General features: G+C 34.1%; 1 protein-coding gene across 1 annotated transcript; it reads right to left on the bottom strand.

Moving 5' to 3' along the window:
• Positions 1 to 424: 424 nt before the first annotated feature.
• Positions 425 to 7,648, bottom strand: LOC127712928 (lactadherin-like). Its single transcript, XM_052219519.1, has 4 exons — positions 7,487 to 7,648; positions 5,294 to 5,404; positions 1,905 to 2,037; positions 425 to 569 (listed from the first exon to the last, which is right to left on the bottom strand). The coding sequence occupies exons 1-4, from the start codon at positions 7,554 to 7,556 to the stop codon at positions 425 to 427; spliced, it is 459 nt and encodes a 152-aa protein (XP_052075479.1). The 5' UTR covers positions 7,557 to 7,648.
• Positions 7,649 to 13,762: the final 6,114 nt, after the last annotated feature.

Below are 13,762 nucleotides of genomic sequence, written 5' to 3'. Positions count from 1 at the left end.
ACAACAAGAAATTTACTATTTCTTCCGTGTGTGTGTTTGTCCCCTTTTTTTTGTTGCTGATTGATTTTAAATCAATTTACAAATAATACGGTACGTTGTGGGCTTATTTGCCCAAATTTTAAGGATCTGGTTTGAAGAAGAGAACCCCAAGACATCACCAAATTCGTAAACAATAGGTCACGTAAATTTTTAAACCCTTAAACTTGACCGAATTCGAAATTTCGAAATTGAAACACTATTTTTCAAAACAAAGGTAAGGTCAGACTGTTCTTGGTTAAAACAAAATATTCAATGACAAAAATAATTAAAAGGCATAAAGTAAAACGCTGAAAACTAAAACAAGAGCACCACATAAACTCTTTTTAAACAAAACTATGGGTGCTTGCTCCGGAAGGGTAAGCAGATCATGTTCCACATGTTATTATTATAAAAAATAAATAACCTTTATCGTCGGATTAAACTGGATCGTTGTGACCTTGTCCTGTCTGTTGAATGTTTCGCCAAGTATTTCATCTGACAAGTACGTATTGTATGCAGTCCATGTTAATCCATCTTTGCTGTGAAATATTCTGAAGGAAAAATTTATGATTGTTCTCAAGCATAGTATCAATTAATTAAAACCTGATTAAAACTAAAAAATGAAAACAAAACTTTAAAAATCGTGTGCGTCCAAAGTGCTATTCTTGATTTACCTTCATCGGAAACACTCAAAGCCGAATATTTAAAAGCCAATGATTTATAAGATCCGAAACAGTTGCAGAGCTTCACGACCAAAAAGTACATTAAAATAATAGCCAAATCCATCTAAGTTTATTTTTGCAGAAATGAGTTGAAATCTTATTTTCTTAATAATTTCAAAATTTATAAATGGACAAGTTTAGAAAGGTTTGTCAGAATCGAACCAGTATCGACCCAGTTTTGTAATAATTAAAACCACACTTTATGTCATCCGTAGAAAAAATAAGAAGGAAAAGCAACATCTAAGGCAACAATATGAACATAATGAATACCAAAAAAAAACCATATACACACAATAGTAAACATTTATTAGCCCGGGGATGTTTATAAATTGGGTACCGGTATAACATATAATCGGGATTAGGGGCGGATGGGTTGAAAAAGGTTCAAAAGAAATAGTCTGAAATGGATATAAAATCATAAATCCATAATAAGATACCTGTAAATACACAAGTACATAGACAAATGTCACGTACTATGACTGAGGGTCTGGATGGGGTGACCTTCATTTCTGTATTCTTAGGTATTTTTTCTATATTCTTTGTATATTTTTTAACCAATATTCTCTACTCTTTATATTTTACCACCTAATTATTCTCTATTGTTTATTTTTTTCCTTTTGTTTTCTCTACTCTTATTTTTGCTCTTTAGTCTGCCTTTTTTGTCCTATATTCACTATTATGTAGACCACATCCAAACCATACAGCTATCCCGGAACTCTCTTGTCAACAATTTCACTTAATTGATAACATCACTGCCTATGAATTCTGCGTTGTTTTTTTAACGAACGCACCTTTACAGACTACAGATGCGGAACTAGGATATTGAAAAGGGGGAGCCCTAAACTAGGCAAAACTAGGAGTGGATCAAGTAAAAAGTTCACGCATTAACCTTAAATCCGCTTCTGGAATAAATATTTATAGGTGAGTGACTAAAACTTGAACAGGATATTAGGAAATTGTTTAAAATATAGATTTTAAAGAAAGATATTTCATATGTAATTTTGATGTACCAAAATATATTATATACGATATTTATTTTTCAGTACTGGTATTCATATTAAGTGCAGTGATTTATTTTTGCTTACTAATTTTTTTCCGTTAGTTAAAACTTCTAATTCTTTCTCCTATGACTGTCAAAATGACAGTGAATAGAAAAAATAATACCTGAAAGCTTGTGTGGCGTACCAGTACCACCACTTGTCAATATCCTGTGTTATAATGCTTGTTATCTCACAGAGTCCTTCTAAATCAATCTGTAGATACTGATAGGCATTATTTTCACTAGCGACCCAACCTCCTGTAAAATAAATTATAAATACATTTGCATGTACATTTATATAAAAACAAAGAGATTGATGCAAGGTATACGTCAATAGAACAACAGCTAAAATCCATTAATTTATCTTTTAATATACCTTTTAAATATCTAGGTGTCTAATAATATTTTATCTATATTTAATATGAATTTAGATGATATAAAACATTTAGAATATTTTAAATGTGTGCCAGAATTTTATCGAGTAGTAATAAAGTCCTGGATTTTGACTGGGGGTGGGCAAACAGATCAACCAGTTACATATGTTGATATAAGAAAGCAAACAATATGGGGGAATAAATTTGTTACATTTCATAATAAACCAATTATCTTTGAAAACTGGATTAAGAGTGATATAATATATTTAAATGACATTCTAGATGCCACTATGTCATTATCAAAAAAAAATATTTTAAACAAATTGTATGTAAGGTAAACTGGATTGCTGAATTTCATAAATTGAAACAATCTATTCCACAAAATTGGATTGACATAGTTAAACAAGAAAATTCTGTTCAAAGTACAGTAAATGTCCAGAGAAATAAAATCACATGGAAAGGTCGTTATTTTGAGACTACATGTTTTTCAAATAAAATGTTTTATGATTCGCTAGTGAATAATAAAAAAGAATCGTCAGTAGTGATAAGTAGGTGGCTTAAAATTCTACCAGTGCAAGAAGCTCCAGATATGAATTCATTATATAACTTTATTTTCAAATATTTAACTGAAAATAAATTAAAAATATACAGATGGAAATTACTACAGTTTATTGTACCAACAAAAAAGCTTTTATTACAATGGAAAATAACGAATAATAATATGTGTAATTTTTGTAACATAGAAGAAGACTATTCTCATCATTTCTTCGATTGTTCTTATTTGACAAGATTTAAGCAACAAATATACGACCTCTTAAAAAGGAGTAATTTAGATTTTTTAATAAAACTACAACACCTGATATTTGGATACAAAATCGCAGACAACAAGTATTACTCAATAATTAGTTTTTCAATATAAAAGTCATACCATGTATCTGAGCAGAAAACAAAAAAAAATAGACGTCTACAGAATTTTTGTCAATGAATACACCAAGAGAGTAGAAACCAATGTTAATGGACATAAGGCAATCAGTCCAATGTTACTAACAATTAAAAGGAACATAATCAATGAATAATTTTCTAATATTGTTATTATAGTGTTTTGTATACAAAATGTATGTCAATTAATCTAATCAGCTGATTACTCACTGGGTAGTCAGTGGATTGTAACAGGGTACGTCAAGAGAAGCTTGGAATCTTGATGGTTTATGTAACAGGCAATATTTGATGAATAAAATTATTATGTTAAAAAAAAAAATCCATTAATTTTTACCAAAATACTTTAAGATTAAAAAAAGTGTCCACGCTGTTAGTATTGACTACACTTACCTTCATCGAATGTCACGCTGTTAGAATAGGCTACACTCACCTTCATCGAATTTCACGCTGTTAGTATAGGCTACACTCACCTTCATCGAATTTCACGCTGTTAGTATTGGCTACACTAACCTTCATCGAATTTCACGCTGTTAGTATTAGCTACACTAACCTTCATCGAATTTCACGCTGTTAGTATTGGCTACACTTACCTTCATCGAATGTCACACTGTTAGTATAGGCTACACTCACCTTCATCGAATGTCACGCTCTTAGTATTGGCTACACTTACCTTCATCGAATGTCACGCTGTTAGTATTGGCTAAACTTACCTTCATCGAATGTCACGCTGTTAGTATACTAAGGCTACACTCACTTTCATCGAATGTCACGCTGTAAGTATTGGCTACACTAACCTTCATCGAATGTCACGCTGTTAGTATTGGCTACACTTATCTTCATCGAATGTCACGCTGTTAGTATTGGCTACACTTACCTTCATCGAATGTCACGCTGTTAGTATTGGCTATACTTACCTTCATCGAATGTCACGCTGTTCGTGTTAGAATAATGCAGTTTTTTCGTTTGTTTAACTTACTTTCATCGAATGTTACACTGATTGCATTGCTAACACTTAGCTCCATCGAATATTACACTTAGCTCCATCGAATATTACACTGTTTGCGTTAGTTACGATTACCTTCGTCACATGTCGCACATAATACGTTGGTTACACTTACTTTCCTCGAATGATGCTCCTGTTAGTATTGGCTACACTCACCTTCATCGAATTTCACGCTGTTAGTATTGGCTACACTCACCTTCATCGAATGTCACGATGTTAGTATTAGTTACACTCACCTTCATCGAATGTCACGATGTTAGTATTGGTTACACTCACCTTCATCGAATGTCACGATGTTAGTATTGGTTACACTCACCTTCATCGACTTTCACGCTGTTAGTATTGGCTACACTTACCTTCATCGAATGTCACGCTGTTAGTATTGGCTACACTTACCTTCATCGAATGTCACGCTGTTAGTATTGACTACACTTACCTTCATCGAATGTCACGCTGTTAGTATTGGCTACAACTACCTTCATTGAATGTCATGCTGTTAGTATTGGCTACACTTATCTTCATCGAATGTCACGCTGTTAGTATTGGCTACACTTACCTTCATCGAATGTCACGCTGTTAGTATTGGCTACACTAACCTTCATCGAATGTCACGCTGTTAGTATAGGCTAAACTTATCTTCATCGAATGTCACGCTGTTAGTATTGGCTACAATTATCTTCATCAAATGTCACGCTGTTAGTATTGGCTACACTTACCTTCATCGAATGTCACGCTGTTAGTTTTGGCTACACTAACCTTCATCGAATGTCACGCTGTTAGTATAGGCTAAACTTATCTTCATCGAATGTCACGCTGTTAGTATTGGCTACACTTATCTTCATCGAATGTCACGCTGTTAGTATTGGCTACACTTATCTTTATCGAATGTCACGCTGTTAGTATTGGCTACACTTACCTTCATCGAATGTCACGCTGTTAGTATTGGCTACACTTATCTTTATCGAATGTCACGCTGTTAGTATTTGTTACACTTACCTTTATCGAATGTCACGCTGTTAGTATTAGAATGATGCAGTGCTTGTGTTGGTCTAACTTACTTTTATCGAATGTTACACTGACTGCGTTGGTAACACTTAGCTCCATCGAATATTACAATGTTTGCGTTATTTACACTTACCTTCATCACATGTGGCACCTGTTACTTTGGTTACACCTCGTTGGTGTTGTGTTCACTTACCTTCATTAAATTTTGCAGAGCTTGCATTATAATCCGCACTGTATACAGATGAGGCAGTAAACTGGTCATCTCTCAGATTAGAAGTCAATGACTCGTTGCAGGTAACTGCATCTAAAATCAGATTTGGCCATTCATTAAAACGTATCGCCTCTTATAAGTATTGGTTGCAATTACATGGCAGAGTTTACATAACCATATGAAAGAAAGCTTACAATAACCGAAATATTTGCTATAAAGAAGCATATGTGCTGCTATATGTATTTGTATCTTTTGATTTAACCTTAACGTTTAATTTTGTAAAGTGATAAGCTACCATTGTCTGATTTTTATAGAAATCGACATGGCTTAAACGCAGACCACGAAAAGGACAGCGAAATGAACTGTAACGTAACCAGTAATCCTTAACACTGATTGATTGTTTGTGTTTAACGCCACTTTCAGCACTATAAGGTATATCACGGCGGTCAGTTTGTATTGGTGGAGGAAGACAGAGTACCGGGAGAGAACCAACGACCTTCGGGTAATCCTTAACATTGATTGATTGTTGGTGTTTAACGCCACTTTCAACACTACAGGCTATATCACGGCGGTCAGTTTATATTGATTGAGGAAGTCGGAGTGCCGGGAGAGAACCACCGACCTTCGGGTAATCCGTAACATTGACTGAGTGCTGGTGTTTAACGCCACTTTCAACACTACAGGCTATATCACGGCGGTCAGTTTATATTGATTGAGGAAGTCGGAGTGCCGGGAGAGAACCACCGACCTTCGGGTAATCCTTAACATTGACTGAGTGCTGGTGTTTAACGCCACTTTCAACACTACAGGCTATATCACGGCGGTCAGTTTATATTGATTGAGGAAGTCGGAGTGCCGGAAGAGAACCACGGACCTTCGGGTAATCCTTAACATAACCGTCAGCTCAAAATAGAAGCAGGATAAACGGAGACTATTTCCTATACAAATTAAGCAACAATTTGTTATTTGTACAATAGTTGGATGATTGCAGGATAAATAGTTCTCCTTTCTGTATGCGATTTTGTTTTTCTTTGTTGAAATATTTATTTGTTTTTATAGTGATTAAGATTATAACGCAAAGTTGACTGCTGTACCCCAATTTTTGACATTTTCATCTATTATGTCTGTTTGTTTTGCTCACTCATCGTTGTCAATATAATGGAATTCTATTTTTGTTATTTCACTTTTCAATACAATTCTTGTTGAGGTTAAGCTTTAAGTAAAACATTTTTTGGATTAATACTCAATTTGTCAAAATTGCGGTTTTGACCTTTTTTCAGGCGTTGATTGTTTTGTGATCGGTTTTGAAATAAGCCATATTACTGTAAGAGCCTTAAAATGCACACACAGAGCGCTGATACTTATTTTAAGTAAAGAATCAAAGACGTTTGAAAATAACCCTGGTATGGACTACATTCAAGGCAAGTTGGCCCATCTTCTTTTTACTTGGCCCTTTTAACTTTTTATTTTATTGGAGCTCCACTGATGAGTCTTGTGTATACGTAACGTGCGTCTGGCGTACAAAATTTGAATATTAGTATCTCATGTATCTATGATGAATGTATTGGCTTGGTAGATATTACGGGGGTCTTAGATACTTGTACTAGAATCTTTGCAACTATGTTTAAAATAAGGCAAAATTAAAGTTTGCCTCTATATATTTACTAGTATTCCTGGTCAATTTCATTTTTTTAAAAAAAGGTGCTAATAATAAACATATTCTTCACGTGGATTGATTGATTGGTTGATTAACGTCCAGTGGCAACTATTTCATCTATAATCAGGACGAGGACAAATTAACAAAACATACAAAAGGTAGGTTCTGTAATAGAGGCCATCCGGAAAATGAGGATAGTGACGGAAATTTTGAGAGCAGATTTGAACTGTGCAGTATATCTGAGTTAAATAATGCACATCGTAGAACAGCTGTGCATTATCCAGATTATTGCACATTAAAAACAAAGAGATTTTGCCCATGGCATGCGTAAAGCTAAAATCCATTTTAAGAATAATTACGTGTTTTAATGTTTTATCGTTTTTAATATGCATGCAGTATCTGTCTATATTTAAGTGCTGCTTTAGTGATTTTTGCATCATTCATCGACAAGTTGAACTTTAATCTCACATATTAATCAAGAGCTTTACCATGTTTACACATAAATATTAATAACTTACCGATATTTGATTTGTGTACCGAAAGTAGAAATATCAAACTGTAAATTATTTCTATTCCACATAAATTCATTGCAAAATCTTATGTGCTACACACATTCACATACACTTTTGATTCTATCTTTAAGCCATTAAATTTCTCTGTTGCAAGTTATGATTAACCGTAGAATTATAATCGGTGTAAAATCATAAGTATATATATCATATTGTGTCAAGTGTACTGAAATATAATATGCAAGTAAGGGGATTCCCTATGATTCAGCAAATCGCACACCCTTGTACGGTGAATCAGGATATATTTGGTCTTAATATTACAAATAATATTTGTTTTGGTTCCTTTTGAGATCAAACAAATGCTAAACTTTAGATAACATTTTTAACAAGCTAAGATATTAATCAGTGAAATCATAATTAAATCCGGTGAAAGGACAGGATGAGTGATGACGGCCTTTGGTGTCCTAATTTTTGCACTTCTATTTCAAACTTTAATTTAAGATTTAAATTTAAATAACCGGTATTTTAACAAATGTTTAAGTTGAGGAAAAGAAAATAATTTTTAAAAATATCACAGCACAACACAGATATTCGTCATAGATATATAGGTATATAACTTCTACTGTAACACATTTTTTGTGAAACTCCATTGAAACGTAAATTTTGAATTAATTTTTACATGTTTTAAACAGCAAATAATGACACATTTTTTTTTATAAAAGGCCACTTCAACAAGTTTTGGTTAGCAATACATTAGCCTGGAAGAACTTGATGTATTCATTAGCTGGTATTGGCTTTGAGCAAGCTTCATTTAATCGATCGGTACGTTGTATCTTTTGGCAGCTTTGCGCTATTGTTGTTTTTTTTTCTCTTCGTGTCAATCTGATGAGTCAAGCTTTTTACATAGAGCTCTTGGGATTATTTTGGTTCCTCGGGTTGATACAAATGTGATATTGAAAATCATTTGCATCAAGGGTCAAAACACTTATCCCTTTTGGTGCGACTAAAACTTACCACGGGTTACCTAAAATATATCATAATTTCAATATTGCTCATTCTAGGGTCACCTTGCATCTCCATGCGGGTTATGAAGTAGAAAGATTTAAATCGATATTTCGTTAGCTAGTTTTACGGTCAACATCACGAATTGGTTGATCGATACGATGTGTATGTGTCTCACCTTTCAAGCGACATGTTTTCGCGGTAGTAGATTTTAAGAGTTTGGATTACCATGGCGCGTGATGAATATGCATAACAGGAAACGCTAACCATGTCGACTCGCCTAGGCTCGCTCCGTTTGAAGTTCATACGATTCCCTCAGGGTTTTTTTTTTTACTTTAATATGTGTGTATGATTTAGATTGATTTACGAGATTTTAAAAATGATAAACTACTTTTGTCTTTGGTTTATTATCTGTCCGTGTTATGCAATCGTCTGTCTTGTTATGTTGCCTTTAACATAGGAAATACACCTTTTTGCATTACACAGATTTTACGAAAATTTTAAATTGCCACTTTAAAGTTGGCCATTTGAAATTGTTGGTCACATATTTTATAGACACCTATCTATTGATAACAAAACCTATGAGCTGCGTCGGATACAAATCGACCTTATGCAAGTGCACGTATACATGTACATGTATATATAGATTATCGTTGAACATCTCAACGAGATTGATTTTCTCGCTTGAGCCGGTACGGCGAAAGTGAGAAAAGCAATCGAGTTGAAATGACCAATGATAATCTGTTTATCGCTATTTTACCTATGACGACGTTGTTAATGTCACTGACAACGAGCACGTTCGCCCTTAGTTTCTAGCGATAATTTTTCATATCACTCTACTGTGCTGAGAAAGGAAATTATAGCTATTTTACGAAATTTTCCTTTGATCTTGCTGACTGATAATTTTCTTTCTCAGCGGAGTCGAATAATATGAAAAATTATCGCTAGAAACTAAGGATGCACGTGCCCGTTGTCAATGAAATTAACAAGATCGTCACAGGTAAAATAGCGATAAACAGATTATCATTGGTCATCTCAACTCGATTGCTTTTCTCACTTTCGCCGTACCGGCTCAAGCGAGAAAATCAATCTCGTTGAGATGATCAACGATAATCTATAATAAGAAGTCAGTAAGATCAAAGGAAAGTTTCGTAAAATAGCGATAAAAGACTTTAATTGATTTTGGATCATTCAAATACAAAATAAACGATGAATTTTGTTTTTGTTTTTATAGGGTTCTTATATCATCTCAATTTTCAAACCGTTATAGACTTTGAACAGGGATTTTTTTTAACCCAAAATAGGAAAACAGATGTTTTGATATTCATTTGCAAAAGGTCGATTTCTATCCGACGCAGCTCATATGTTAACATTTTGTTATTGGGTTGCTGTCTATTTTACGTATAAGTCACTTCTCCTTTCATTCGCAATTTATTACAAAAAAAATATTGTTCTGTTAGTGTATAGTGGATTTAATGTTTTATACGGCACAGGGTACATACATGCACAGCAATCATGGATAATGACGAATTCAATGTAAGAGATAGTATATCTTGTCGTCAACGATATACTAGATGGCTTATGGGCTTTATAATGTACTCGTTCCAACATCCCTGTTGCATGTGGAGTACAAATTTGGCAGTTGTCTTCCTGTCATTATTTTATTTATATTGGTGTGGATGGGGGTTTACAGAATAGAAAATAATGGGCAAAAAATATAAAGAATAGAGAAAAATGGACCAAAAAATAAAGAATAGAGAATAATGAGGTTCTAAAATATAAATAATAGAGAATAATGGGCAAAAAGTATAAAGAATAAAGTAATATGGCCTCCAAAATTAAAGAATACAGAAATGAAAGACCCCATCCAGACCCTCATAGAGGGTTGCAGCTTACAAGGAAGCTTTTGATCAAAGGGCTCTTAATTGTAGAGTTGAAGTCATCTCATCGAAAATTTTATAGACACCACCGTGATTTAGGATACCAGTAATGAAATATATGTGTCACTCATTTCAACGGGTATGCTCCTTTTGTCGTAGCCCCAGTCCTGTCATCGTTTCCTCGTTTGTAACACATTACCTACCTTATCTATACGGAAGTTTACTTGCCTTGAGCAACACGACGCATGCTACTTGTGGTCGAGGTACTGCTTACCTTTTCCGGAGCAACTGCATCCACTGTTGTTTTTGTAGGTTTTATGTTTCTCAATGTTTTGTGTTATATGTAGTGTTGTGTTGACTGCATAATGTTGTCTGTTCAACACATTAATTCACGAATGCGCGTATTGTTGTATGACGTCAGAGAGTGAAATAACCACGTTTATTTCACATGTGAAATTATCGGTTTTTATTTGACTGGGAAATCAATGTAATTCATTGCAACCAATGTAATAATTCCTGTTATCTGATTAGGTGTTATTTGCCAAACCACTCGGGTTTTATCCTGGACTAATACTTTGTGTGTACCGATATATACTTTTTCATTTGATATCATTTTAATTTTCCTCTCGGGATTATGAATTTTCAGTTGCATTCAAATATTTCTTAAGATTTAATTTTTTTTTGTGAAAGCATGGTTAGAGTTCAAGGGCTATGTAAATCTTACATACTACTTATCTACTAGATGCTAATTTATAACATGTTCTTATAAGAATACAGGTTTGATACGTTACATGTATGACTAAGACGCAAAAATACACATTATCTGAAAAAAGTACCCTCATAAGGGTAATAACACTGCATGGCTCCACATTTCCTTTGGGACGGACTACTACCTTCAGACCACGTATCCTTATCAGTGGACCCCGATGCTTTTTTATTGGAGTCCGGTGCCAAACAACATTGCTCAAATATGATAAAATTAGGCTGGAGCTCAGAGCCTATGTTACCCCTAAACACATACAGTGTATATGTTAATAATTGACGTTTCAACTACGCTAGAGATAGCCATTAAACATTTACGCTGTTTTCATGCCACCATTTGTAACCGATTTTCACCTGTCTCTGACGTTAACTTCTGTAGTTTCGTATATGCAGCTGTTTGAGCATTGTTTGATCCTGTTACAAACGTAAGATACGTTTACGGAAGACACAATTCTGCAGTTCGGCATTTGTCATGTATGGCAAGTTCCATGTTAGTGACAATTATGAAGAAAATGGGGTTCTGTGTAGATTTTTCTAGTTTGGTTTATCAAGGAACTTTTGAAGATTGCCTTATTGTATGAGTCTTTATCCATTGCTGAAGGCCTTTGATGACCTTTGGATGTGATTTGCCTACTAATATTTAAAGTCTTTTTAACTCGACATTTATAACAAATGATCTTATTTCCTCCCTGTACACCGGACATTGTCGGTGGTGTACTGTAGATTGAAACCGGTGTACCGGGAATTAAGATAGTCAAGGAGGACAAAACACAAGAAAGGTTTGTTGTTAACATATTCAATCCAATTATAGACATATAACTGCTAATATAAACATCGTTATTTCAAGAGGTCATTCCATTCGTTTTGAGCTTTGTAAGTTGTCATTATCTCTTAGCAATGTACATACGATTTTGAATGCATGTTCATATAAATAAGAGGATGTGGTATGAGTGCCAATGAGATATCACCGTGAGCCAAGGTTCCGTGTTGAAGGTCGTACTTTGAACTATAATTGTTAACTTTTATACATTGTGACTTGGATGGAGTGATATCTCATTGGCACTCATACCACATCCTCTTATTTATATGAACATGCATTCAAAATCGTATGTACATTGCCAAGAGATTTACATCTCATATTTCATATTTCATATTGATTTTTGGTTTTGATTCATAATGAAAAGCACAGACGCGTGATGAAACAAGAATCGGTTTAGAAAAAAACACAGGTAGTTTTTAAACAAACAATTTCATACAGAAAAGCCTTTCCAATATACAAACAATCAATTAAATTCATGACAAGTACTTCAAAACCCTATCCTAATTGGTTCAACAATTTTTGTGCACACATCATACTGAACAAGATTCGAAAACTGCTAACCCTAGACTCTTCATTGCAGTGAACCAGTATTAATTCCACCAATGGAAAAAAACTTGCTTCAGGTAATACTTAATAATACTCTGATCCAGCAGCATACCTTAAATTTGTTGAAAGCTTTATAAAGAAATATTTTCAGCGTTCCAGTTTTGTGCGCTATATAAATTTGAACTTATATATTATTATTAGTAGTTGTACGTAATCTATTGATCAGTAAACAGTTGAGTAGGTAAGATTTTAATGTTGTCCATTTCTAATCTGGCGTTGATGAACTTGGTCTAATTGCATCATTTCATTTGTCGTAGTCACTTATTCGGCCCATTTCCTAGTTTTTTTATTTCAATCACCGAATGCGACTTGTTTCAGATTTCTAATTTGCACTAGCAACAAGATAGTGCAATTTTTTTTTAAGTACTCGAGTTCACCCAGGTGTGTGGTGTTGTTCGTGTTTCCCAATCATAGGGTTTTATGGACCTACTACAATCTGTTGATACTTATATATTTTTATTGCAGAAGGGACATGTTTTTCTCATGTTTCCCAAACTAAAATATCATCAGTACACATCCAATAGATTTAGTGTAAAGACGTTTATTATTGGATGTGTACTGATGATATTTTAGTTTGGGAAACATGATTTATTTGTTAATTGTAATTGGCTTTGAACCAGCTTCAAGTACTGCGAGAATTCTTTGATATGTATTTTGTGTTGAGCTGATGAGTCGAGCCTTTTTGAGTTTGTTTTTATGTTGTGCTATTACACCAATCTTCCAGCAGAGGCAAACATGTATTACTAATCCCTACACATTCTTGTGTCTGTTCCAAGTAAAACCTGTAAATCAGATGTTGTTCTTAGTTGTTGCCTATCGTTTTTCGTTCTTGTTTTGTTCATAAATCAGGCTGATAGTCAATCTAATTATAATATAGATCTATGATTTCGTTATGCTCAGCTTTGACGAGTAAGCGAGTAATCGACGAGTAAGCGAGTAATCGACGAGTAAGCGAGTAAGAGAGGAGAAAAATACCAAAGGGACATTCAAAAGGTAACGATAGATCTGAATTTCAATCAGATTGGCCGTTTGTTTTCTCTTTTGAATTATTTTCCATTTTGTCGTGTCAGGGGCTTTTATGGCTTATACTATGCAATATTGGTATTGCTCATTGTTGAACGCAGTATAGAGACCTATAGTTACTTACATTACATCAACGTCATGTGTACTCTGTATGATATTTGTTTCTATGGCAATCATACAACATCTACTTAT

The sequence above is a fragment of the Mytilus californianus genome, unplaced genomic scaffold, assembly GCF_021869535.1.
Source record: "Mytilus californianus isolate M0D057914Y unplaced genomic scaffold, xbMytCali1.0.p SCAF_8, whole genome shotgun sequence".
Lineage (NCBI taxonomy): Eukaryota > Metazoa > Mollusca > Bivalvia > Mytilida > Mytilidae > Mytilus > Mytilus californianus.
Note: the sequence above shows the minus strand (reverse complement) of the source record. Positions and strands in the feature narration are given on the sequence as shown.